Source organism: Emydura macquarii, unplaced genomic scaffold (assembly GCF_026122565.2).
Source record: "Emydura macquarii macquarii isolate MOO-44397 ecotype Brisbane River unplaced genomic scaffold, CSIRO-AGI_Emac_v2 contig_1043, whole genome shotgun sequence".
In the NCBI taxonomy this organism is placed as follows: domain Eukaryota; kingdom Metazoa; phylum Chordata; order Testudines; family Chelidae; genus Emydura; species Emydura macquarii.
The window spans coordinates 9920392-9946861 of NW_027131180.1; the positions used below are offsets into that span (position 1 = coordinate 9920392).

At 37.8% G+C, this 26470-nt stretch overlaps 1 protein-coding gene across 1 annotated transcript in view; it reads right to left on the reverse strand.

The window, feature by feature from the left end:
• The window catches only part of LOC137150973 (cilia- and flagella-associated protein 47-like), a 286880-nt gene that overhangs the window by 115055 nt on the left and 145355 nt on the right, over positions 1–26470 (reverse strand). The window contains exons 9-10 of the mRNA XM_067545102.1: positions 25007–25114; positions 17051–17162 (exon numbers count right to left, since the gene is read on the reverse strand). Of these exons, the coding sequence (XP_067401203.1) occupies positions 17051–17162; positions 25007–25114 (220 nt within the window). The remainder of the gene's footprint in view (positions 1–17050; positions 17163–25006; positions 25115–26470) is intronic.

A 26470-nucleotide genomic window follows, 5' to 3' on the forward strand; every position in this document is an offset into this window, starting at 1 on the left:
GTCCATGGCAGACCCCAATTTTTGGAAGTTTATAACCAAACAGAGCTTGGGGTCCTGTGTTCCTTGCATATCCAAAACTCCAAATGAGGTCAGTGGGAACTTGGTTTGAATGATTAAATCAGTATCATGAGTTCAGTATCATGGATCACTGGAAAACTGCAAGTTGGTTTATAGATGGAATGTGCGATGGACTCAGTAACATGTGAACAGATATTTTCCTTTTATTAATCCAGTTGTATAATGTGCTTCAGTTAAAGTTCTGAAAGAGATCCACAGTCTTGGGTGTTCTGACTTTAAGAGTTAACCAGCAGGCATTAGCATTATAATGCCAAAACTAGAAACAGCAAAGGTCACACTAGAGTATAATCCTGTTTTCAGTTGCTAAAAACATTTTGAAACTTTCACATATTAGGTTGAAATTTTCCAGGAACGGTCTCTGCCCAAAGATAAATTAATCTGGACAATGTGAGTAAAAATGCTTCAGCCATTTTTGAATGAGAGGAAGACTGAAAAACGCCTTTTTTCATTATTAAAGCATCTTGCAAGCATTTCTGAACAGAACTAAGAACAAAATGGCTGGTGGTAAAAAGTTGGAACCTGGCATAGAAAGAATTGTTAGTGATGGTGCCAAGCAATTCTTTCAAACAAATTGGGACATTCCATTTAAAACAATTGACCTTATTAGAACATTGAAGTTGAACAATTAATCATTCAAAAAATCAGTCAGCTCCCAAGCTAATGATGGTTTGTATGCACAGTTTGTCCTTTCATATGTATTAGGCAGTGTGGCCTAGTGGACAGATCACTGGACTGGCACTTAGGAGGCCCTGATTCTATTTCCAACTCAGCTGCTGGTTGCCATTGGACAAATTACTTTCACTCTGTGTCTCAGTTTCCCCATCTGTAAAATAGGGATAATGATGCTAACCTCCTTTTCAAAACACTTTGAGATTGACTAATGAAAAGTGCTATATAAAAACTAATTATTATTAATTATATGGTCCTATATTATTTCCCAAAAATACAATACAATATGTTTTTCCTACAGCCCTTTAAGATGCAGCAAGATGTAAGGTACTCAGTGTGAAAGACAGGGCCTACAGGCCAAAAGAGAAGGTTTCAGAAGGGAAAACAAATAACAAGAGGGCATAAGCAGAAGATGTAAGGACCTGGGGGCTAGAATCTGGTTCTGCAGAGCCTGGGACAGCTGGTATTCCCCACAGTGCCACCAAGAGGCCATGCAGAGGCAATTCCTCCAGTTCCTGCCCAGTAACTCTCATCCCTGGTGGACAGACCTCCCTGGGACCACTAGGCCAAACTACCTACACCCCGGTCCCTTACAAAATAAGTGGATGCTTACCCAAGTATACCAGATTCCACAATTTTAATCTATATCTTCCTAAACCCTCTTGTTAATTGCTTTTCTGGTTAACCTCCTTTCTTCCTGTCCCTTGGCATGTAATTAACCCATTCTCAACTGAGACTCCCTTTGACTCAGTTAAATTCATCTCCATGTCCCTAAGAGCGGAAATTACAATCCAAGTCCCTGATTCTGCACCTCCATACACAGACGTCTACTTGTATGGATGGAATGAAGGACCAGAGCCTCAGTAGATGAAATATAGACAAAAGGTATGCAAGTATAAAAGCAAACTGATTGAACAGTTCTGTTTAGTACACACTATGTTGGTTCTATGGTGGGAAATGGGTATATTTTAATGTGATCTAAATTAGCATGAGCTGAGGCATGAGAATATGGGTGGATAATTAGTAGTGTAAGGCTAGATTAAAGTACTAAATTCTGAGGAGGAATTTGGAAGAAGATAGCAAGTTTAATGGTATGGTATTGTAACAACAGTATATGGGAGCCACACAACTACAATATTGTATGCTCGTTATTGTTTATTCAATTTTTCTTTCAAAAAATGTGTGTATGGTGTAATTCTGAAAGGGGAAGCCCCAGCAAGATCTGGATTAGAATGGAGGAACTAGACTAAAACCAGTGGAGAGTCTTCAAATCCAGCTGGATTGTACAAAGGATAATCCAACAAATGAAGTTTGTTGAATGCCACAGAGAAAAAGGATGACTGTTAGGGTTAAGCAAACAGTTAGGCGTCATTATTGCTGAAGTGTCTATTATAGTGACATAGGTGTTTCTGGGGTTTTATATATTGAAGGAGACTTGGTCCCATTTTACAATCTAGGTTAGATACACTATGACATGGCACAAAGCATGTAAGAAGAGAATTACCAGGTTGATAGGTTTGCACAGTTTGCATCAGGGCTGGTTTAACTTATCCTGTGTTTTTCATATCTGTTGTATTCACTTCAGGGCAAGAGTGGTCCTTCTATCAATATTTGTACAGTGTCCAGCACAATAGGGCCCTGATCCCTGACTGAGGACTCTATACTACTACAATACTACTGCTGGCAACAGGGGAACACCATGCAAAATATTTTATTAATAGGTCGTCTCAATTTAATATAAGCCCAGAGAAACCTCCTTTGCATCAATGCTCACTGGAGAGAGGAAGAGAGATATCTGAGAAAGCACCAGCTTCCCTCCTGCCGCCTTAAGTTGCTTTGCTGATGCAAGGGAAGTCTGGAGCAAAGCCACCTCCCCACACCAATCCTTGTTTCCACATGTCTCACTGGAGGAGAAGACAGGGATGCAGGATTTCTCTGTGCTGCTCTTCACCTACTGCTTTGGATCCTGCACAAGGCTGAGTAGCTCATTTCTCTTAGTATGTATAGTGAGATGCTGAGCATGCTCTCAGTGCACAGGGCATTCTTAGGCTCTTTAAGACTCCCCATGAAATTTCTAGAAGCACTTTAACACCTGGCAGAATAGCTTTTATGCAATTTGTGTGCCCCAAAGGGCTTTATGGAACACTTAACAACCACAGTAGCTTGGCTGAAAAAAACCTAATGATAGAAATTAAAAAGTAAGGTAATAGTTGGACTTTTCAAAATAAGACAAGATAACTCATACAAAATTAAAACTAAAAATTATATATCTATAGTATGAATAAAAAGAAAAGATATCCTTCCTGGGAAAGAATACTATATAAAGATGAAAGTGGACTAGACTCCTATGTTCAATAAATACATGTGTAGGCATATTGTTATCAGACAACAAAACATTCACTGCAACAACAATGAAAGCAAACAACAAACTAGAGTCATTATAGTCAGTCTGAGTGCCTGCTCTTGAAAGAGAGATGTGATTTTATTTATTTATTTTGTATAGCAGATCTCTTCTAACATTGATCTTATTTCAGGTGCTATGATATAGTCCTATACCAAGAAAGTAATTTGGTTTCAAATACAGAGCTATGTACAGTATAAAAGAGACTAGCTTTCTACTGCAGAGAAAATAACCCATAGCAATAGGATCTATAACTAAAATAATCGTTAAACAGGATGACTTTAAAAATTGCTAAAGTTTGCTAACTTTAGACAATAATATATGCTCAAGACCCTTTTTCATTTCATTTACATAAAAGCTACAGAGATAACAGGTGTCTTCTGGTGTTCTTCACAAGAGAAATTAGTAGGACATATCCTCAAGAAATCTAAAGACTGCTTCTGTTAAAACACAAACTTTATTATGAAGCAGTTAGAGTTGCTACATATATTACATGTGTGACATATATCCAGAAAAGAAAGGGAATTAAAAGTTAAGCCACCTAGGAATACATACTGTCTTCACCCCCACCCACTTTTTCATTACCATAATTACTGTACACCACAGTCTACACCTTTACCTCTGTCCCCTTTTCTGCACATACCCCTTACCAGATAATTTTCCCTCCACACTAGTACTTTTGAATGTTTGGAGTAGTAATTGGATGTGATCGGAGACCGTTTTTGGCAAAGGGCTGTGTGTAAAAGCAGGTTAAAAGGGTCTGATGGAAGCCTGGCACCTTAAGTTGACTTTAAGTTGCGGGGTACAGTGTGTTTGTGCTATAATTGTAGTACAAAAATTACTTCACAACCTAGTTTTGTGAGTTAGTTTCCTCATTTATTTATATGCCTAAATGATGAATAAGTTAGATGACCTGTGAAGGGCAGACATGCAGATGATAACCGAGAATATTTTATCTGTCAGCAGCTGCCCATGAACCCTTCTCTACTGTAGGACAAAATCTGAACGAAAAATGTAACTCCTGATGGGCACACACACAACTTTTTCTGACTCTCAGCAACCAATAAAGCTTGTATGCTCAGCACCTACACTTTCAATTATAACACGAATAACTGTTAAAAATGATCCAAAATCCAACTTAAAAAACAAACAAGCAAAAACCCCTTTGCGCCAGATGTCCTCAGAGTCTACCTTTCTGTCAAGCTTTGGGTAGATAGAATATCCTTTTTAAGATATATTAATGAACATTGAAAATTTAGAACTGCCAAGGAAAAATTTCAGACAGATCACAAATTCTAAGACTTCATATTACAAATGTATAAAGAGAAACCAAACAAACTATACATAGAAAATTCAAAGGGCATAAAAAGTAACCCTATATGAAATTTGACACTGACTAGCCATCTACATTTAAAGAAAAACAAAAACAAAAAACTATGCCCCATTTTAAGCTCATTTTAGTACCCAATAGAGTTGCTACTCGGCACTTCCATAATTCTCACTTTCATCAGTTTTGCATTGAGTTCAGTGGAGTTACTCCAAATTTACATCAGGATGTCAGGAGAATTACGTCCTCGGACTTTCGTTTAAGCTTCATTAACTAACCAAAAATTCAGCAATACCTGAACTTAAGTGGTCTGCACATAAAATTTGTTACTGTGAGATTGCCCTTACTTTATGTTGAGTCAATCACATAGGAAATAATCTCTTGTGGTATTTCAGTAATACTTCTTTTGGCTCAGCCTGAAATTAGGTAGGGTAAAGGCACATTGAAATGCAAACCAAAAAAATTAACAAAAACTTTTTCAAATCTTAAACAAAGTTTTGGTTAAAATTCTGCCTAGTGTTTTAGACAGGAGCTTATTTTAGCCAAAGATGTTATTAAGCTTTCCTTCATTTATCCTAAAATAAATGTAGATTTTAATGGAACAAAGTGGCATGAATAGATTTGTTTAGTAATATGTAAAAGGAATGATCCAGTACTAATGGATTCTTTTCTTATGCTCTTACTGTAAAAATCAAAACCTGAAAATTGAAGGTTACTTACCTGTAACTGAGGTCCTTTGAGATGGATTTTGCATATCCTCACTCATGGCACGTTTCAACCACCGCAGCCTAAATGGTAAAATTCTACTAGCAGTAGCTATAGGAACATCCACGTGCCTCACTTGCCACCATCTCCCTGCCCCCACTGAACTCTGGATGTTCTAGGGCAAGGGTTTAAGAAGCATAGTGCTCCACTGCCTCAATTCCTCTCCCCTTGTCCCCACGCCCTTTGGTAAGTAGGACTCCAAGATAGGAGGAAAAGATGGGCAAGGAATGTGAATACACAGAGTCCATCTTAAAGAACCACCATTACAGGTAAGTAATCTTAATTTCTTCCTTCAGGTATCCTCTACATATCCTCACACATGGGATAGATTAATAGGCAGTACTCTGACTCAGGATGGTGGGACCCAGAGTTCTAGTTAAAAGGAATGCAGTCCTGGCTCTGCCAATCTAGGCATCTGATCTAGATTCCAAGTCTAAAGAATAACGTTTAGTATAAGTGTGAACAGAACTGCAGGTTGCCGCTCTACATATCTCTATCAGAGGACTATGACTAGAGAAAGCCATGCAAGATGACTCTGATCTAGCTGAATGAGTTCTGATGCCTTAAGGAATGGATAATCCCACCAATTTATAAACTTCATAAATATCTAACCAGACCCATCTAGAGAGAGTCTGTACTGAAACATTCCAGAGGGGTAGCTGTGTTAGTCTGTATACAGCAAAAACAACGAGAGTCCTGTAGCACTTTAAAGACTAACAAATTTAATTTCTTGGGTTACAGCCCACGAAAGCTTATGCCTGCAGAAATTAAATTTGTTAGTCTTTAAAGTGCTACAGGACTCTTGTTGTTTTTGCTGTACTGAAAAAGCGTTTGGCTGGTTTTCTGATCCATAAGCTATAAACAGCCTTGAAGACTGTCTAAATTGTTTAGTTCTGTCTAAATAAAATGATAAATGCTCTCCTCATATCTAATGTGTATTATTTAGCTTCCCCATCATGAGTATGGGGTTGGAGAAAAAACTGGTAAAATTATAGATTGATTTATGTGAAAATAGGAGACTATTTTTGGTAACAATTTAGGATGAGCGCGAAGAACCTGTTTATCCTTATGAAACACAGTCAATGGTGGATCAGCCATTAATGCAGGCAATTCACTTTTGTGTCTGGCAGAAGTGATTGCTACAAAAACATGGTTTTTACAGATAGATGAAATAAAGAACAACTCCCCAGAGATTCAAAGGGAGATCTCTTTATTTGTGCTAGTATTACATTCCGATCCCAGGAGGACATAGGAGTTCCTATTGGAGGATACAAATTAAGGCCATTTAAAAACTGCTTAATTGTATGATTAATAAAAATTGATTTTCCTTCTCAGGGTACATGACATGCTGATATAGCTGAGAGATGAACCTTAACTAAAGATAATGAAAGCGGTGTCTTCTTAAGATACAATAAATACTCTAATATATAATTAATTGGTGCCATATAAGGAGCCACATTACACATGGAAATCCACAATAAAAAACTTTTCCATTTAAGACTATAGCACTTTCATGTGGATTCTTTTCTAGAATTTAACAGTACATTTTGTACGGCTAATAAAAGGCTTTCTTCTAGCCCATCTAACAGTTTATTCTCCATGCAGTCAAGTGAAAGGACTAAAGGTTCAGATGGTAGACTTTCCATTTGTTGTGTCAACAAGTACAGTGTCAGCAGTAAAGGTTCCACTAATCCTTGTGACAGATATATCAAATGCAGATACTAATGCTGTCTGAACCATGCTGGTGCTATTAAAATCACTCTGGCTTTGTCCTGTCTTATCTTGTTTATCGTTCTCTGAATAAGTGGAAATGGGGAGAAAAGAATACATTAAAGCCTGACCCCAGTGTATTAGAAAAGCATCCAATAGTAATTCCTTGTTTCTGTCTGCCCTGGAACAATATCTCTGGCATTTCCTATTGTTGCTGGATGCAAACAGGTCTATTATTAGGTTCCACCGTAAACTGAAGAGGTGATTCACTACTTCATCCTTCAAGGATCATTTGTGCATATGACCTGCTCAGATGACCTGCAAGGGTGTTCTGTTCCCCTGCTATGTGAATTGTTACTGGATGAATATTGTCTTCCACATAGTACTTCTAAAGATTTTTGCCCTCTATGCATTAATTCACAGAGTGAGTCCCTCCTTGCTTGTTTAGGTAATATAGCAATATTATATTATCTGTTACTACCTGAACTGCTTTGTTTTTGAGTTGAGGTAGAAAAGACTTTAGAGCAAGTCTGATTGCTCTCAGTACTAAAATATTGATGTGTATATGTTCCTTTCCTTTGGTGAGCAATCATCTCTGACCAACAATTCGTTGTTTAGATGGGCTCAACATCATAGGGCAGATGTATCCATGATCAACATTACTGATGCTGTAGCACGATTGAAAAGTGTATCTTTCATTGCATTTTGATTGTCTATCCACAACATTAATGACATTAACATTTGTTGTGGAATTAATTTTTTTTATGCATGCCATCTAAACCTGGTTTTTAATTCTTTGCAAACCAGTGCTGAAGCTCTCTTGTCAGAAAACTAGCATAAGGAATCACTGCTGTGGGTTGATGCCAGCAGACTCATCAACTGAAAAGAGAAAAGAGTCAACTTTCTTGGGAACTGGCGGAGGAGATGTATCTTTTTCTTTTTGATATATCTCTCCTCTGGGAGAAAAGCTCTTCCCTCAGTTGAATCTGCTATGGCTCCTATAAAAATAATCCTCTCAGCAGAATTTAGATTTAATTTTTCTCAATTTATCTATAATCCCAGACTGACAAATAGAGAACATATTTGCCATACATATAATAAGATCCTTTCCTTGAAGGACACTTTAATTAACAAGTCGTCTCAGTCCAGTTATACATACATCCCTTGCCATCAGAGGTATGCTGCCAAAACAGACAGGCATTTTATAAACACCCTGTGTGCTGTGGACAACCTGAAAGGTGGGACCTTGTACTGAAAATAGTCCTCCCCAACAACAAAATGTAAGTATTTCCAATAACATGGTCTTATAGAAATGTGGAAGTATGCATCTTTTAAGTCTAGAGCTGCAAACCAATCCTGTACGGAAAGAGAAGGTGTTATAGAAGATAGAGACAATGTGTGGAAGCAAAATTTCTTTTTTCATAAGTGTTTAATCTCCTTAAATCTAAAAGAGTTTAAAGGCCTCCATCTTTTATTGGGATTTGAAAATAATGTGAGTAAAACTTCTTCCCCCTGTGATGTTGTGGAACTACCTCTATTGCACCTAACTGCAGTAGGGACTTGTAGGAAGGTGCTGTGTCCTTCCTTGAAGCCTGGGCCTGAGGAAGGGTTGTGACGCCCCTGTTGGGTAGAACAGGGGCCTACAGGCCAAATTGCCCAGAAACAGAAGGGCAGAGCCAAGGCAGGAAAGGGAACTGTAAAAGGCTGGCCTAGGAGCTCAGTAGAGAGGAAGCTGCTGCCAGAGGCAGATGTGCCTTCGCAGAGGCTGTAGCCTAAGCCTGACTAAGGCCCAGTGGCTGTTTGAAGCAATCGCCCCACTGAGCGGAGCATCCAAAACCTCTCTGGATTGCTGGGCCCGAGTGACTGGGATGATCCACCTAAGACTACTGGATGGGAAATGCTCCCTGAGGCCGGGCCTGACCTGGAGGAGCTGCCTGATGCCAGGGACCCCCTGGAGTTGACTGAATCTGGTGGACTGGAGGAACCCCTGGGATCCTGTGACCTGGAGGCTGACAAGCCAGAGGAGTTTCCAGACCTGTCATTGGTCAACGATGAGGGACTTGTGGGACTGCCACTCGCCATCTACCCCAGTGACCCGGAGGGAGACTGCTACCTGCAGATACCCGGGGACAGGGTGGGAGGAAGTGGCCGAGGGACAGCCGACTAGCAAGTGGCTGAGTCAGGGGCTAAACCCCATCAGCGTGTTGCAGCTGGATCCCTGCTGACTCAGTGGCAAACTGCCTTGCCACTGATAGGGCCCTGGGAGGGGATGCAGTGGAGTCAGGTGGGCCTGCGTCTCCCTCCCCCTTTCCCTAACCACCGTGGGAGTGCTTGACATCCTCTGCATTTGGCTAGCAGAGGATACCTGCAAGGCCGTGGACTCCAGACTATTTTGCTTGCTCCGCCCTGCCTGAGGGCTGGGGGCACCAGACTGTAGGCTAGCCCCATCTGTGGGAAGGCCAGGGGCAATAGACTGCATGATCGCCCCACATGTTGGAAGGCCAGGGCTACAGAACCTGCATCAGCCCTGCCCTACGGGAGGGCTGGAGGGCTACAGAAAGAAGTCCGCCCTGCTGGGGGCTGGGGCAAAAGACTTGTAATGGGCACCATTTATTCCCCTAGAGGAAGGTTCTGTGGCCCTCCTTGGAGCCTGGGCCCGAGGAAGGGTTGCGACGCACTGGCTGGACCGTGCCACCGGTTACAGGACTGAACTTCCTTTTTCAACAAATCAATGTGACTTTGATATCTCCCCTGATCTGAAGTAGCTGGGCTGTTGGAGGAAAAGCTTTGAACTGACTTGTGTAATCACACAAAATAACTTCTAAAATCCATCTGTGTGATGTTAACTCCCATTGATAATAAAAACAGGACAACCAGTCCCCAAACTGTGGATAAACAATGTCCAAGTGGACTGGCTAGAAGCTCCCTGTTCTCATGTCAAATCTGATGTCTTGGAGGAACTGTAGAGGATGAAGAAGATGAAACTTTCTGTTTATTACTGTAAGTTTTAAATTTCTTCCTTTTATTATAGCTCATGTTGTGGGCTATAATTATGTTGAGGTTGGAGAGGATATAACCTTCTCTGATAATTGTAATGAAGTAAAGGAGATGAAGGAGGTTAATGCCTTTGATGCTTGTGTAATGGAGTTGAATATGTTCTCCTCCCTGAATTAAAAGAACCTAAAGATCTAGCAGTAGATCTTACATTTTTCATCTTCTCTAGCCTCATTTTTGTCTTGTGAGGGAGTCCCATTGATCTTTATCATGCGAGTCTCCTCTGTGAGACAGCTGAAGCTACTGGTTTGCTGAAGTATCTGAGGAGTCAAAAGCCACTCTCAACTGTTTCTCAGCAACATTCAGTCCTTTAGTCAAAATAGCATTTGATAACTTTGTGTTTCACTAGAAATTCATTCAGAAGAGAGGACATTTTTCTCTAGAGACAGTATTGGTACCTGGCCACAACAGCTTCATCATTGGATTTGCACACGTTTAATGTAGCTGAAGAAAATATTTTTCTTCCTAATACATCCAGCCTCTTCCCTTCCTTAGCTGATGAAATAGAGGGAGATTGAGCACCTTTTGATCTGTGAAGTGCTGATTTGATGGCCAATGAATTAAAAGGCAGATGAGTATGAAACAGAGCAAGTCCTTCTTGAGGGAATTTATATAATTTGTCTTCCTTCTTACATAGAGACTGAATTGTTGAGGGAGTTTTTCAGACTGTCTTTGATGGCTGAAGTAATCCCTCTCACAAGGGGAGAATGACTTGTTGACTAGCCACTGCCCTGAAAATATCAAAGATAGAGTGTGATGATTTCTCCACAAAAAACAGAAGGGATATCTAACTTCTTTCACATTTGACATATTAACTCATGAAAGGCTATAGCCTCTTCTTATGGTGAAGATACTGAGATGTCCCCCTCATTTTCATCTGGAGAAGGCCCATCATTTAATTCTGAACTGGACTCTGCCAGCTCCAGTTCTTCCTCATCATATATTTCACCTATTTCCATAGGTGATTTGTTCTAAGTAAGATGCATTGGCTTGTCCTCATTGCTTGGATCTGACAACTGAATGTCCTTCTGATACTGTCTTGCTGAAGTTTGTCCTCATATATTGGTCCTTCCTGATAAGGTGCCAGAAATGGCCCATGGGACTCCTTACCCCAAGAGGTACATGCCACTCAAGCCAAAACTCTGCTCATGGATCTGACTGGAAATATTTCTGGGCCTGTGGATCCAGCAGGGCTGCTTTGAACTGATTATAATACATTTTTCCTTGTTCTCACTTCTGACCCCAATCCATTTGCAGCTCAGATGGGACCAGAGACAATAGCCTTCTTGAAAAGGAGAAACAAGAGAAGTTCTTCTCCAGGGATCTCAAAAGAATCTTTGGAAGAGGCAGCAGTTGAGAGCTCCTGACCCTTTCCTGTTCTTTGCTGACTCTCGGAGAAGCAGTCAGCCTGACTGGTTGTAGTAACACACCTGACATGTCCTTAGATGCTGTATATAACTCAATGGTCTACAGAGCCATAGACGGATCCACCTGATGAACTATTGTTTAACAGTAATATTATGTAGAGCTGTGTTAGTTAATGAACCCTCATCATTTCTCTTAATTGGATGCTTAGATCGCACCCTCTGGACAGGCCCTTCAGATCCGATATTGTCAGATCCACAGAGAAATGGCTCCTAACTCTATACTGAGAGTTTGAATCCAAAACTGGCTTCACATTGAGATTTTGTCCCTGTAAGTCCTTTTCTCTTGGATTGGCTCTAGGTAATGCGGTCAACACTGAGGATGGCTGCAAATTTTTCCTCTGTACCACAACTGAAATGGGACAGATCTGAAAACAGAATCTGTCACTGATCTTGACCTTTTCTTCTTTTTCAGACCCTTAGTTAGTTCACATCCTGCACATGACATAAAAGCTGAATCTTGCTTCTTCCCTACTGAATGAAATGGAAGCAGTGACATTGACAAAACTGGTCTTTGAGAATGGACTGCTGCTGTCAGTGCTTCCTGAAATAAAATTGCCTGAATCCTGTTTTGTCTAGCTGTCTTTGCCCTTGTGGCAAACTTTGAGCAGATTGGACAGTTAGAAGGAGAATGTCCTTTCCCTAAACATCTGGCATGTACACCTGATGCTGGGAATATTGCCGAGAATGAGACGCGTCTTTTTAATTCAGACTTCTTAGCCTTTTGATCCATCATGTTATCCTTTAACTATCTCTAAATAAAGCTATATAACCCAATGTACTTATGTAACAACTAACCAATACAAGCTATCTATCTACTACAGATTCAAAAGGCTCACATAACAACAATTTACCTGTCCAAATAATTGTGATTGACGGAATTGAGGCAGTGGAGCACGCCACTCCTTTTAAATTCTTGCCCTAGAACATCCAGAGTTTGGGAGACTGGGATACACAAGGGAGGTGTGTGGACACTCCAAAAGCCATGCTAGTATTATTTTACCATTCAGGCTGCAATGGTCAGAGCATCCAATGCGTGGGAATATGCAGAGGACACTTAAAGAAAAAATACTGGAAGTATTTTAAAGAAACCTATCTCTGTTTCTATGATGTTTATCTTCTCTATCCTTAATATGACAATGCAGATCGGTTTCTCATCTAAACCATCAGCACTAGCATATAAAGCTGATTAGTCCAAAAGATAGCACTCATACAGAATGTTTTGGTATCTTCTGTTAACACTGAGGAAACTGTCCTCTTACACATCACTTTTCTATTTGTGGAAATACATGAGTTCCTACAGCTGTGCTGCAGGAGACATTACCAAGGCTGAAAAAATTTGTGAGGAACAGATGTTTCTTCTAATTTTTGTTCATATGAGATGACCCAATGACTGAAGTGATCCCAAATTAAGATGGTCAAAGATTGAGACAACCCAATATTCTCAACTCTAACAGATGTGAACTGATGTAAAAATAAAGCTATAGAGAATATCTAAACTTGCTGACTTTAAATATTCATAGTTTGAAAATTACTACACTAGTTTTCTTCAAACTTTGCTTGTTCTTAATTGGACAACACCATCTTTGAGTTGTTGTTCAAGTAAAAATAATATTTTACATTTAACACTGCCTTCCATTTGAGAATATCTCGAAGTACTTTACAATTTAATTTAACCTCACAACTGCCTTGCTGACAGGTAAGCATTATTATCCCTTTTTTAAAGGTGGAGAAACATAACCTAAATGTTCCTAAGTGATTTGCTCAAGATTTCACAGAAAATCTAACACAGGTCAAGAAGCAGACAGTACTGGACACTATCATGAAATGATGCATAATTTGAAACTCTTGCCTGAAGTATCAGATTATTGTTCACAAAACCAAGAAAGGGATCATAACAGTGGTCTCCTGGAAAAGCAATGTGCTCTTATGTACAATGTGCAGGACTTGAAATTCTAAGAGGGCAATGTGCTGCGATTCTAAGGAGAAGAGAGCATCTAATACTACTTTCCAACAACGACCCATTGCTATTAAAAATAATATCATTTCTGAACTCTAGAGGGGGTCTCAGCTATCTGTGCTAAAGAGAGGGCTACCATGAGAAAGGCTGAGTACAAAAGGGGAAATTGGGACAAAGCAGAATATTCAGGGCTCTGAAGATTCCCTGGGTGAAAAATAGCACCAAGATGATTATATCGTGAGCTCAAAAACTGTACTTAAAAGAAAGAAAAGGAGATAAATATTGTAACTCAAAATCCACTTCAAACTTCAGTGCTTATACTGTATTGGACTAAATACTTATACTGGACTGAATGCTCTTAAAGTTATGAGTTAATTTTAAATGGATCTTTCTTAAACAATGTACTATGGCTACTGGTGACACTTAAGCCTCAAGCAATGAATTAGACAAGCTGAAAGCATAGGATATTTTTTAACTGCCTGGACAGTTCACATGCAATCTGCTGAAATCAGAAGTCATGATAATTAATTCCAATCCATTTCCGTGCTAATGATCTGAACATAATACGTATAAAACTTCCAGAGTTCTTCCAAAAATCTTTCTATTTAGTAAGCTAATAATGTAATGAATCAAGATTACACTACTTGGCTACAAGTTCAAATACCGATTTGTGAAATGATAAGTAGCAGAACACATCCAGCTTTTGCTTATTTTATGATGAAGTGTTAATATACTCCAGATAATAAAGTGACTGAAACAAACTAACACTTCATCTTATTTGCTCAGCTTGCTGTGATATGATACCTAAAAATACTGAGCAATTCAAGAAGCAATGCTGACTTTTTTTAATTTGCATTTTGTAAACCTTTATTTTGATTCTTACGAGGGTTTTAACTGTGTGTAATAAATCAAGAAAATAAAAACCATATTAAAATAATCGTATGGTTTTTTGGCAGAAGGCAGCAAAGACAAGCAAATTCACAGTTAAGGTTGAACTTTCACTCTCAGTCTCGTTTCTTAAGTCTGGCTTTACTGTAAAGTAAGGCAGCTTAGTACTGCTCTGATGATGCAAACTGCCCCAAAAGCCACTCTAACTGGCCACTTGTAGAGTCCCCTGATGAACAGGAAAATGCAGGATTCAGAGATGCCATTAGAGCTTTTACACCTTCCATTCTCCCACTCATCAAAGGAGGTGTGGCCACGGCTCTAATCCCAAATTGGTCTTCCGTTATTGGAAGATAGCTACCCTAATTTTATACTATTGGGCTGCTCTAATTTTCTCTGGGAACCAGAATGGCACCAGAATCAGGGAAGTACAAAGTTGCCTTTAAGCCACTTTTGAGGTCTACTCTCAAGCTGCACAGAGAATTCCTGGGCCACAGTGCTATTTCAGGGTCTTTGAATAATTTAACACTATTTGTGGCAATACTGAATGATATGGAATCATGTTTATATTAGAATTTTAGTCTTAACTGTGAATTTCATTTTCCCTGAGCAAGTACATTGTCTTCTGAGCAGCAGTCCTCAAACTACTGGCCAGAGATAATAGGACTACAGGAATCCTGTAGAGGATAAGTCTGCTACTAGATTTAAGAACACAGTGTGCCTTCATTTGGTGGAAGAGCTTTGAATGCAAAGCTTTAGTCCTCTTATGACACTTAACAGGAAAACCAGGAGTTATCCAATTACACTAATGGGAACAATGCTTGCAGTCTAAACTGTGAGAAAAGACATAAAATTGGATGGTGAAAATAAAGAAGATGGGTAGTTAACCCTGGATGGCTTAATGAGGGATAAGAAAATTGAAAACAAAAAGCTGGATAAACAAATTTAATGCAGGGTACTCTATAAAACTAATAATTTCACCTCTCTCAGAATACTCACTCATAGTTATCCCCCTTACACTAACTCCCAAAACACAACAATCAATATGGGTTCACTAAGCTGTTTATAATGGGTAATCAATTTCAAGAAAATAATGCCATGATTTTCAGAAAGGATGAGTATCTGTAGCTCCAAATGATGCCAGTGGGAGCTCAGGGTGCTTAGCAGCTCCATAAATAAATACATTTTTAAAAGTACACAAAAGTTGGCCAGATGATAGATTGTGGGGCTGCAGGTAAAGGGCTCCAGCAATGGGGTAGAGAGGGGATGTATATAATAGTAACAGGCTGTAAATATCAATTAGTGGAATTAACTGACCCAGGATTTCTCTCTTGCTGGCTGGGGTAAAAGGAATCCTGAACTCCCGTTGACTGAATGATTATTGAATGACTGAATGAATTCAGCACAACCCCTGATCATAATTTCTATCAACCCCCTTTACTCCAGGGAAAATGAAGCAGGAGCCCAAACCAGGTTTCAGACAGAAGTGAATTATTCCATTATTGGGGAAACACTCAAATCTTACTAGAGATATACTTAGTACCAACTACATAATTTATGCTTTGAAGTAATAGCCAAAAAGAGTTCTACAATTGTTCTGAGTTTGTGTAAAGACAATATTATAACTGGAAAAAAGGAATCTCATCACATTCATCAACAGCCACATACAAGGTATTGCATAGTTAGCTTATAGAACGGCTCAAAGGAATAGATGATGTATCTGTGCATGTATAATGTGTACATATATATAGCTACTGTTCAGAGAGGAACATTCTGAAAACTAACATCTGAGTTTACCAAACTTTTACATTTTTCCAATGAATCCTGAGCTCATCACTAACTGCCTGATGGAGCAAGACTTTAAAGCTTTCAAAAGCTCATTAGGTTCTCAATTAGGTCTCCAGTTCTCCATTATATTTTTTCTATTTGTACAGCTACTTTTCATTTTTCAGACTAGACACTTTCAGTTTAGCTATTAAAAATTCCCTCTCCTTCCCCATATCCAGATTCTTACCAACTCTCGTCACTCCTTTCTCTACAGCATCTCTAATAATGCATCCTTTTTTCTCCATTCATGCTGCTAGAATCTTGGTTGATGCTTTGGTACTCTCTCATCTGCACTGCAGTAACTTCCTCCTCTCCGGTTTCCCTGCACCTCATCTCTCTCACTCTCTACTCAATTCAACACACTGCTGCCAAGATAGTCACATGTCTCTGCTCTTCTCAGATCCCCTCCAATAACCTCTTTCTTTCCACATTGAGTTCACCCCCAGGTCTCAACTCCTAGGAGCTGCACAAATCTGCCTTTAACACACCTTTTCTCTCATCAATTTCTTTACCCATTCTAACTCCTACAATCTTCTCAAGGGTCTGTCTGGATTGTTCTATCTGCCTCCAACACCTCCTCCTGATTTCATGCCTTCCCAATCAACGTTCACCAAACATGTTATCTCTGCTCCTTCACAAAACTATTCTACAAAGCACTCCAGAAAATGTCCACACTACATTCATTTTCTGATCACATTACGCTGTTTTATAGCGCCTCTTGCCTTTAGGATGTAAACCTCTCTAGGAGGGATGCATTTATTTATATGGCATATTTAACCCTTTGTACTATGTTGTATATTCTTAATGCACTATATAATAAACAACTTGTTTCATCCATAACATTTGAAGGGTCAACTCTACTATGGCCCTTATGTATAAAGGCAAAGGGATCTTTTCAGGGTTGGTTTTTTTTTGTTTGTTTTTTTGTTTTTGTTTTTTAAAGTACTTACAGGTTTCCTTGGGTCAGTCTCTATTGAAAAATTTCCAGGATTGCTGTTGACAATTTCCAATTCTAGGGTTTCATACGTAGGATTAAGCAAGGGGATATACATACGGAGCCATCTTAAAGAAAAATAAAATCTGAGTAAGGTATTATAAATTACTAAATTTGTTCCATTATTGTCTAATGTTAAACTTTTATGGCTTTTGTCAATATGAAAAACAAGAATTAAGCTTCAATATGTTTAATAGTAGTAAAAGTATTTAATAGTATTAAGAATAGTGATAAAATATATTAACCTTAAGCCCTGCAATACCTACTTGTGATTACATTAAGTGACCATTTCTTCAGTTTTACTTCCACATTCTATTCTCTCTTTAATTTATGAACCGACTCTCTTGGATTAGGACTAATTTTGGTGTCACTCATTTTAGCCATGTGGCTATTTCACAACCTTCAAAGTCACCACAAAGATTTAATAGCAGAAAGTAAAATGATTACATTTATACCTTACACACATTTATAATCCACAGATGGACTGCAGTGTCTGCCTTCAGAAAAAATAACTGCACAGAAATTAATGATAATCAAATGATAAATAATGATACCTGCATTTACTTTTCCTCTAAGTAACAGTGAAAATAAGCTAGCTCTTAAGTGATATCTCCAATAGCTTTTGATTTACTGCCACTAAGCAGTAATTCTTCTTGATCATCTTGTAACCTTGAACATTCAAACAAGACTCTTATACTATGCTGCCCACTTAAAGGCAGACTCTCCCATCCCCTCCTATTCACTCGCTTCACTGCTCCCACACGAACTGAAAGACTATTTCACTTTACTCGGTGACACTGCTCATTACAATATAACGACTAACGTTGTAGCATATGGATTTTAATGAGTACTGTGGCTGTCATAGAGCAAAACTTGCATTACAGGGGTGGTGGGAATGGCATGCTTTAAATCAGCCAGTACTATACCTTCCCATGTGCACTTTTTTCCTTTCTTCTTATAATTAAAGCAAATATATGGAGATAGGATAAATTCTATGGGACATGTTATTTTCAAAGGAAGATATCACTAGCTATTCCAAGATTCTTATTATTCTGACCTTACTACTATAATAATCCTCACTAATGGGAATGTTGACCATGAATCACATGCTGATCATAACAACAAGGAACATATAAAATAAATTCAAGGTGGATCAGTGAAAATGGTAATTAAGGAAAAGTTTAAAAATGCGATGCACACATTGGTTTTGCATTCATTCGGGTACCTCCAATACAGAGACCTATCCAAAGCTGTGATAAATCAACTACCTGATTGCTCCACATTTTTTTCCCTTGGTAGAGCGAGTTAATCATATCCAAACTATAAGAATGTTTTTGTAAAAAGCAATAGCCTGCAAAAGGAAAGGCATTTCAATCAAATCATTTGATTGTGACTTGAGGTCCCAATCCTGCAACTTCCTCAGTGCAGTAGACTGCCACTCCCTGCTATGTTAATAACGTGTTGATTTAGGTGGGGCTGCACACAGATCTAGCACTCCATCTGGGTACAGCAGGTTACATTTTTTAGCCTAACCCCGCAACGGTTGAGAAGCTGTTCTCTTACCAAGGACTCTACTGGAGGATTTCTCAATCTCAAGGATAATCAAGAGTAAATGAGAGACTTACATATCCTCTCAGACTACTGCTTTTCAATAGAGAGCCATAGTGTTACCATGAGACAGAAGACCCACACTCTTTAATTTCCTCAAAATGAAAATGGGTAACCTCTCTCACTCATATATACATATATATATCAGACTATTTAATTACATTAATCAGGAATAGTCAGATGAGGGGAACAAAATTTGATGATAGACAGCCAAGCACATTTCAAAGAAGCCAGTTTGGGTTTTTTTTAAAACAACAGTTTTGTGAAAGAAAAAGTGTTATTTTCCAGACTAACTCAAAATTTCACAAAGCATGTGGCATTGATCTCTACTTTTTGCTTTTTGTAACAAAGAAACTATTTGGGGGAGAAACACAAGGAGAGCTCCTGTTAAACTGAAAGTTGCAGCACATCCTTAAATATATATTCATTAGTGTACCAATATACCCTTTGTAAATATTACAACACGGGTATATATTTTAAAAAGCCTGGTACATCAATCTATAACAATCAGCTTCATTTACAACTTCATAGTGTGTAATTTAAAAATAAGGACATTTGCTATTTGAAATATTTTAATTACATTATTAGAATGTACTTTATTTTATATATAAAACTACTTCAAACTTCAGTAGCAACACAAACACAAAATATGCATGATTTTCATTTACCTTTAAACAACAAATACAATAGTTCATTGAATTAAGGCTGTCTGAAATATTCTTTCACATTAATAGCTGTAATTTGCACAGCTGCTCTGCCACAATATTATAAACAGCTTCAAGATGTGTGTCTATGCATTTGTAAAGGGGCTCAATGTAAAAAAAACATTTTATAATTGCTATTTAAAACAAAAAATTATCCTGTCCATTTAACTAATGGACATAATTACATTTTAACAACAGTTAATTGCTTTAGCTTTTGATCTATTTCTAATGACCAATATTATTTTAAATTTGTCTAATTTTTCTATAGCCATTACAAAATATTTATTATGCACCCTGTAGCTTTTTAAATATTATTATTATATCTTTTTTTCTTCCTAAAAAAGAATTCATTCTGGTAGATCAATGAGAAAAATGATGCATTTTAATGTACTATTTGTGAATAGTAGTAAATACATCTCACAGTAATTCTTAGAAATTTTTGGTGTTGATTTGAATAGGCTTCTTTATTTAAATATTTCCTTTTAAAAGCATTTCTATGTTCTGCTTCTCTGCCACATCTGTTACAGATTTTTCTCCACTTTTAAGAATACTGTATTAAAACAAGTTAAAACACTAACATTCCCTTAAAGGGAATGTTATACATATTGATATAAATATGATTACCTGCATGGGTAATCACACTTAGTTTGCTCACTTTGGAGGTAGGGCCCTAAATTACATCCAAGGTTACTATAAGATTGTACAAATGTCACACAAACTGTGCGGATATGGTCTAATGCTTTCTCCAAAAAGTGGCAATGACAAATTTTTTTATAATTAGGTTTTTTTAAAAATATATATATATAAAATTACTGTTGTTGTTGTTCTTGTTAAAGATAATTTATCCTATGCAGAGCCATAAACACTAACTATATTATATCATTATCAAATGTACATAGAACTTTACAAACAGATATGCTGCCTAATTTGAAAGGTTTACCTATAAGGCCTCAATTCAATAAAGCATTTAAGTTATTCATCTGACTGCTCTTTACTAACACAAGGAATTCTATTAAGTTTAAAGTGACTACTCCCATGAATAAGGCTTTGCAGGATATGGGACAAAACATGGGATGGCAGTTCAGGAAGTGGAGAGTATGGACAGATTATTTACGAGGAAAACAAGATAGGACAGGATTTCTGGAAAAAGTACATTTGAGGAGGGAGGTAATGAGGGGCTTTGCTGGACAGAAAGTGGGAGACAGCCTGAAGCCAGGAGCATGAAAGAGAGAAGGTTAAAGCAAGGCAAGAGGGTCCAGAAGAGTGCTGCAAGCTTTTTAACACGTTTTGTTAGCGTTTATATTACATATAATGTTTACTACTGTTTATTTGTTTGCTTTTAGTTTATTTAAAAAATCAGCTCCTTCACCATTCCTCTTACATTATTCTCCTATGCTGCATGGGTATCCTAGGCAGGTGTGTTCATCTATCAGTATGAAGGAACTAAAATGACATACACTGACGTAAAGTAACACAAAATTTCATTTAAAGACAGATTCCTGAAAGTCAATGAATTTGAAATAATATTTCTGACAGGAATGTTTGTACTTAATGGCGCTAATTCTCTCCAATGCACACTTTTATTATGCATACGAAAGTAGGAATTGCCACAATGGAGCAGACCAATTGTCCATGTAGTCTTGTGTGAAACAATTGTCAATGCCAGATGCTTCATGTGAAAGAGCATAAACCCCTTATCATATACCTAACTGAGCAACTCTGTACCAACAGAGAATATTTATATTTGATCTCAACTGGTGGTAAGCTTTAGATCTGAAACCTGAGGATGCACAGACTTTGCAATTTTATTCTATGAAAGTGTAACTGCAAAAGCTATTCTCAGTTATATTAATGCCACTTGCTGCAACTCATACACAATTTATTAACTGAAAGGTTTTTAAAGAAGGTGTTCTAAACCTTATGCAAAAAAATTAAAAACACTTATGTATTAAAAGATATGGAAAGGAGCAGCTATGGTATTTTACATATATATTCTATTTCCTTTCAGTTCATCTACCCATTTACCAACAATTTAGATGGACAAAATTTCACTTTACACCTTCCAACAACAGTCTGACATTGGACCCTTCCGTTATTATTATAAACTCTTTCAGCACATATATCATTAATCATATAGTTGACACAGCTGAAGATAATATACAAACACTAAAATGTGTGTCCAGTTTTCTAAAGCATACAACACCCAGCGGCTCCCATTGTTGAAGAGAGCGTAAGAATTTAAGAACGGCTATACAGGGTCAGACCAATGGTCCATGTAGCCTAGTATCCTGTCTTCTGAAAATGGACAATGCCATGTCCTTCAGAGGGAATGAATAGAACAGGTAATCATCAAGTGATCCATCCCGTAAGCAATTCCCAGCCTCTGTGTATCCTGGCTAACAGCCATTGATGGACCTATCCCTCCATGAACTTATCTAGTTCTTTTTTGAATCCCGTTATAGTCTTGGCCTTCACAACATCCTCTGGCAAAGAGTACCACACATTGACTGAGCATTGTGTGAACAAATACTTCCTTTTGTTCATTTTCAATCAGCTGCCTATTAATTTCATTTGGTGACCCCTAGGTTTTTTTTTTTTACGAGAAGAAGTAAATAACACTTCCTCATTTACTTTCTCCACACAAGTCATGATTTTATAGACCTCTATCATTTCCCCTCTTAGTCATCTCTTTTCCAAGCTGAAAAGTCCCAATCTTATTCATCTCTCCTCACATGGAAGCTTTTCGATATCCATAATCATTTTAGTGCCTTTTTCTGTACCTTTTCCAATTCTAATATATATATATTTTTTGAGATGAAGCAACCAGATCTGCACGCAGTATTCAAGATGTGGGCATACCATGGATTTATAAAGAGGCAATACGATATATCCCTTTCCTAATGATTCCCAACTCTGTTAGCTTTTTTGACTGCTGCTACACATTGAGCGGATGTTTTCAGAGAACTATCCACAATGACTCCAAGATCTCTTTCTTGAGTGGTAACAGGTAATTTAGACCCCATCATTTTATATGCATAGTTAAGATTCTGTTTTCCAATGTGTATTACTTTGCATTTATCAACACTGAATTTTAACTGCCATTTTGTTGCCCAGTCACCCAATTTTGTGAAATCTCTTTGTAACTTTTTGCAATTGGGTTTGGACTTAACTATCTTGAGTAGTTTTGTATCATCTGCAAATTTTGCCACCTCATGCTTTACCTCTTTTTCTAGATCATTTATCAATATGTTGAACAGTACTGATCCCAGTACAGACCCCTGTGGGACACCACTATTTACCTCTCTTCATTCTGAAAACTGACCATTTATTCCTACTCTTTGTTTCCTATCTTTTAACCAGTTACTGATCCAGGAAAGGACTTTCTCTCTTTTCCCATGGACTGCTTACTTTGCTTAAGAGCCTTTGGTGAGGGATCTTGTCAAAGGCTTTCTGAAAATCTAAGAACACTATATCCACAGGATCAATTTTGTCCATATGCTTGTTGACCCCCTCAATGAATTCTAGTAGATTGTTGAGGCATGATTTCTCTTTACAAAAACCATGTTGACTCTTCCCAAGCAAATTGTATTAATGATATGTCTGATAATTCTGTTCTTTATGATAGTTTCAACCAATTTGCGTGGTACTGAAGTTAGGCTTACTGGCCTGTAATTGCTGGGATTCCCTGTGGAGCCCTTTTAAAAAATTGGCGTCACATTAGCTATCCTCCAGCCATCTGGTACAGAAGCTGATTTAACTGATAGATTACATACCACTGTTAGTAGTTCTGAAGGAACTCAAATGTGTAATTGTAGAACTCTTGGGTAGATACCATCTGGTCCTGGTGACTTATTATTGTTTAATTTATCAATTTGTTCCAAAACATTCTCCAATGACACCTCAATCTGGGACAGTTCCTCAGATTTGTCACCTAAAAGAATGTCTTAGGTTTGGGATTCTCTCTGACATCCTCAGCCATGAAGACAGATGCAAATAATTCATTTAGATTCTCTGCAATGGCCTTCTCTTTTTTGAGTTCTCCTTTAGCATCGTGATCCTTTGGTAGCCTCACTGGTTGTTTAGCAGACTTCCTGATTCTGATGTAATTAAAAAACAATTTGCTGTTACTTTTTGAGTCTTTGGCTAGCTGTTCTTCAACTGTTTTTTGGCCTTCCTAATTATATTTTTATACTTTATTTGCCAGAATTTATGCTCCTTTCTATTTTCCTCAATAGGATTTAACTTCCACTTTTTAAAGGATGCCTTTTTGCCTCTAACTGCTTCTTTTACTTTGTTGCTTAGCTACGGTGGCACTTTTTTGGTCCTCGTACTATGTTTTTTAATTTGGGGTATACATTTATATTGAGCCTCTATTATGGTGCCTTTTAAAATTCTCCACGCAGCTTGCAGAGATTTCATTTTGGCCCTGTTTCTTTTAATTTCTGTTTAACAAACTTCCTCATTTTTGTGTAGTTCCCCTTTCTGAAATTAAATCCTATTACTCCAAATGGATTTTAAATTTTATTATGTTATGGTCGCTATTACCAGGCAGTTTAGCTATATTCATCTCTTGGACCAGATCCTGTGCTCCACTTAGGACTAAATCAAGAATTGCCTCTCCTCTTGTGGGTTCCAGGACTAGCGTCTCCAAAAAGCAGTCATTTAAGGTATCAAGAAACTTTATCTCTGTATCTTGTCCTGAGGTGACATGTACCTACTCAATATGGGGATAGTTGGAATCCCTCATTATTATTGAGTTTTTTATCATATAGCCTCTCTAATCTCCCTCAGCATTTCACAGTCACTATCAACCATCCTGGTCAAGTGTTCGGTAGTATACCCCTAGTGCTATATTCTTGATCTTGACTATACCTTGACCAAGAAATTTGTACTTTGACAAAAATTAATTGACTACCCTTGCCCTAGAATATCTTTGAGAATGTAAGTATGATTACTGCCTTAGTCATTGCATGAATTTTTGTAGGATTTTTGTAGGATTTTTGCATGGATAATTGTAACTTTACTTATTGATTCATTAAAACTTGGAGTACAGATAAGTCTTTGTACTTGGCTTGTGTCTGTGAACGCTATCCTTGGTCTTTGTTTGTTCCTGGAGTCTTCAAAATTGAGACAAGCACCAGAGGTGATTTTCATTTGGTTGAGCTTGAAACTGTAGCATCAGGAGCTGAACCCATAGTAGTTTAATACAAAATTAATAAATTCAATTTAAGTAAGAAAAAGGCTACAGTATAGATAACTTGCTACTAAATTCTGCAGCTGTTTAAGAGTAATTTCTGTATATAGACCTCTAATTAGTTTAATTCCAATTAAATTACCCTTCCACAAGCAGAATTCAATATATATTATAATATATTTAAAACACAATCTGTGAAGATCCTGATTGTACAAGTTTGACCCTTATTACTAGGGCACCTAGATGCTATGTTAATTCAAATAATATTAAGACAGTGTATGTACATCTGTATATCTAGCTCTAGATGTAATCTGCTACAGTTCCATAGGGTGTACTTATTTGTATGATTTATACTATATATTGATACCAAGGACAAAATTAAATTGAAGTATAATGTTGTACTTACTTTCCAAGCTCACATTCTATTTCAGGTAATATAGTTGGCAATGGTTTCTCTGAAGTCAGCTTCAGTGCATACCAAAACTCCCCAACCATCTCCGACAGGAATATGACACTGAAGACAGAGAGATAAACAAGCTCTGTCTGAGATTTTTTTTTGGTATAATGTCCAGATTGGTAAAGGCAGAAATTAGAATTTCAGGAAAAAATAATGATTTCAGTACAGTGACCCTCTTTGTTAGCTAGTAGAATTTTCTACTGAGTCCTATATAGCTTCACAGATATGGTAGCATCTGGATACACCCATCACAAATGAACAGTGATCTTTATGGATATCCATGGCCAGTCAATGGGCTTCAACTTCCCTAACTCTTCAGTTGAAAAATGCCAGTTTTTATATTAAAAGTAGAAATATAGACTACATCTCCAATTTTAATTTATAGAAGAAAATTTTAATTTAATTAAATTGTCACAGCAGTTTGGTGCTAGATGTTCAGAGACTGCTACATAATCAAAAGGTAAAATAATAGGGAGAAATCACTAGTCCATTTTCAAAGAAAAATACTTTTAAAAACTAACAAATCAAAACTGAAGAATATATATGGACATGACAATGGATATGTTTCAATGGCTTATTCAATATTCTACAATCACATCTTGTCAGGATTGAAAGCTATTTGTTGCTGTGTGAGATATTTAGAGTAATGTATTTTTATGGCAGGCAATATAACACATTCTGTTCTTACTACAGATTTGTTTTGCTATTTCTCATTTTGTGGCAAGGAGAGTCACAAAAATAAGTTAAATAAAATTACAGTAAACGTGATAAACCATTACAACATAGCAAAAAATACATTGTGCAAACATGAGCTGCACTAAAGATCATCTGTTTGAAACAAAGAGACACGAGTTCTGATGTATATATTTATAGGAACTAAGAGTCAGACTGTTCACTATGGCCACTTTACACTGCACCCATGGCTTATACTGGCTTTGAAATCAGCATAAATTGGCCAGAGGAGGTCACCCAAATGTAAAGATGACAGCAGAGCCACCATAAGGACTTTTTTAGCGCTCTTCCTCCCAGTTGCTGGCATAAACAGGCAAGCATGATTATAGTAAAGGGGTAGTAGCCTGGATTCACTTGGTCATGTCAATCTCTGATTGCAATTTCAGACCCTCAGGGCTGTTTGTCAATGATCTAAATTAGGGCAGACCACAGGTTGCTCTAGCATGACACAGGGAGACCAGCTTTGTACAGAGCTAGAACAGGATCAGGGCAGTGCAAAAGTGTGCTGTACACCACCTTTGCACACGCCCCTTGGCCTGCACGCTGCTGATCAGCTGAAGCCAAGAATTACCCCTACAGAATGGTCAAGTTAAAGGCACATATCTTATCTTATCTAAAAATTGTGAACTTGAAAAAAATACTCCACCAGAATATTCTCCCCAGCAAATTAAAGTATATTTT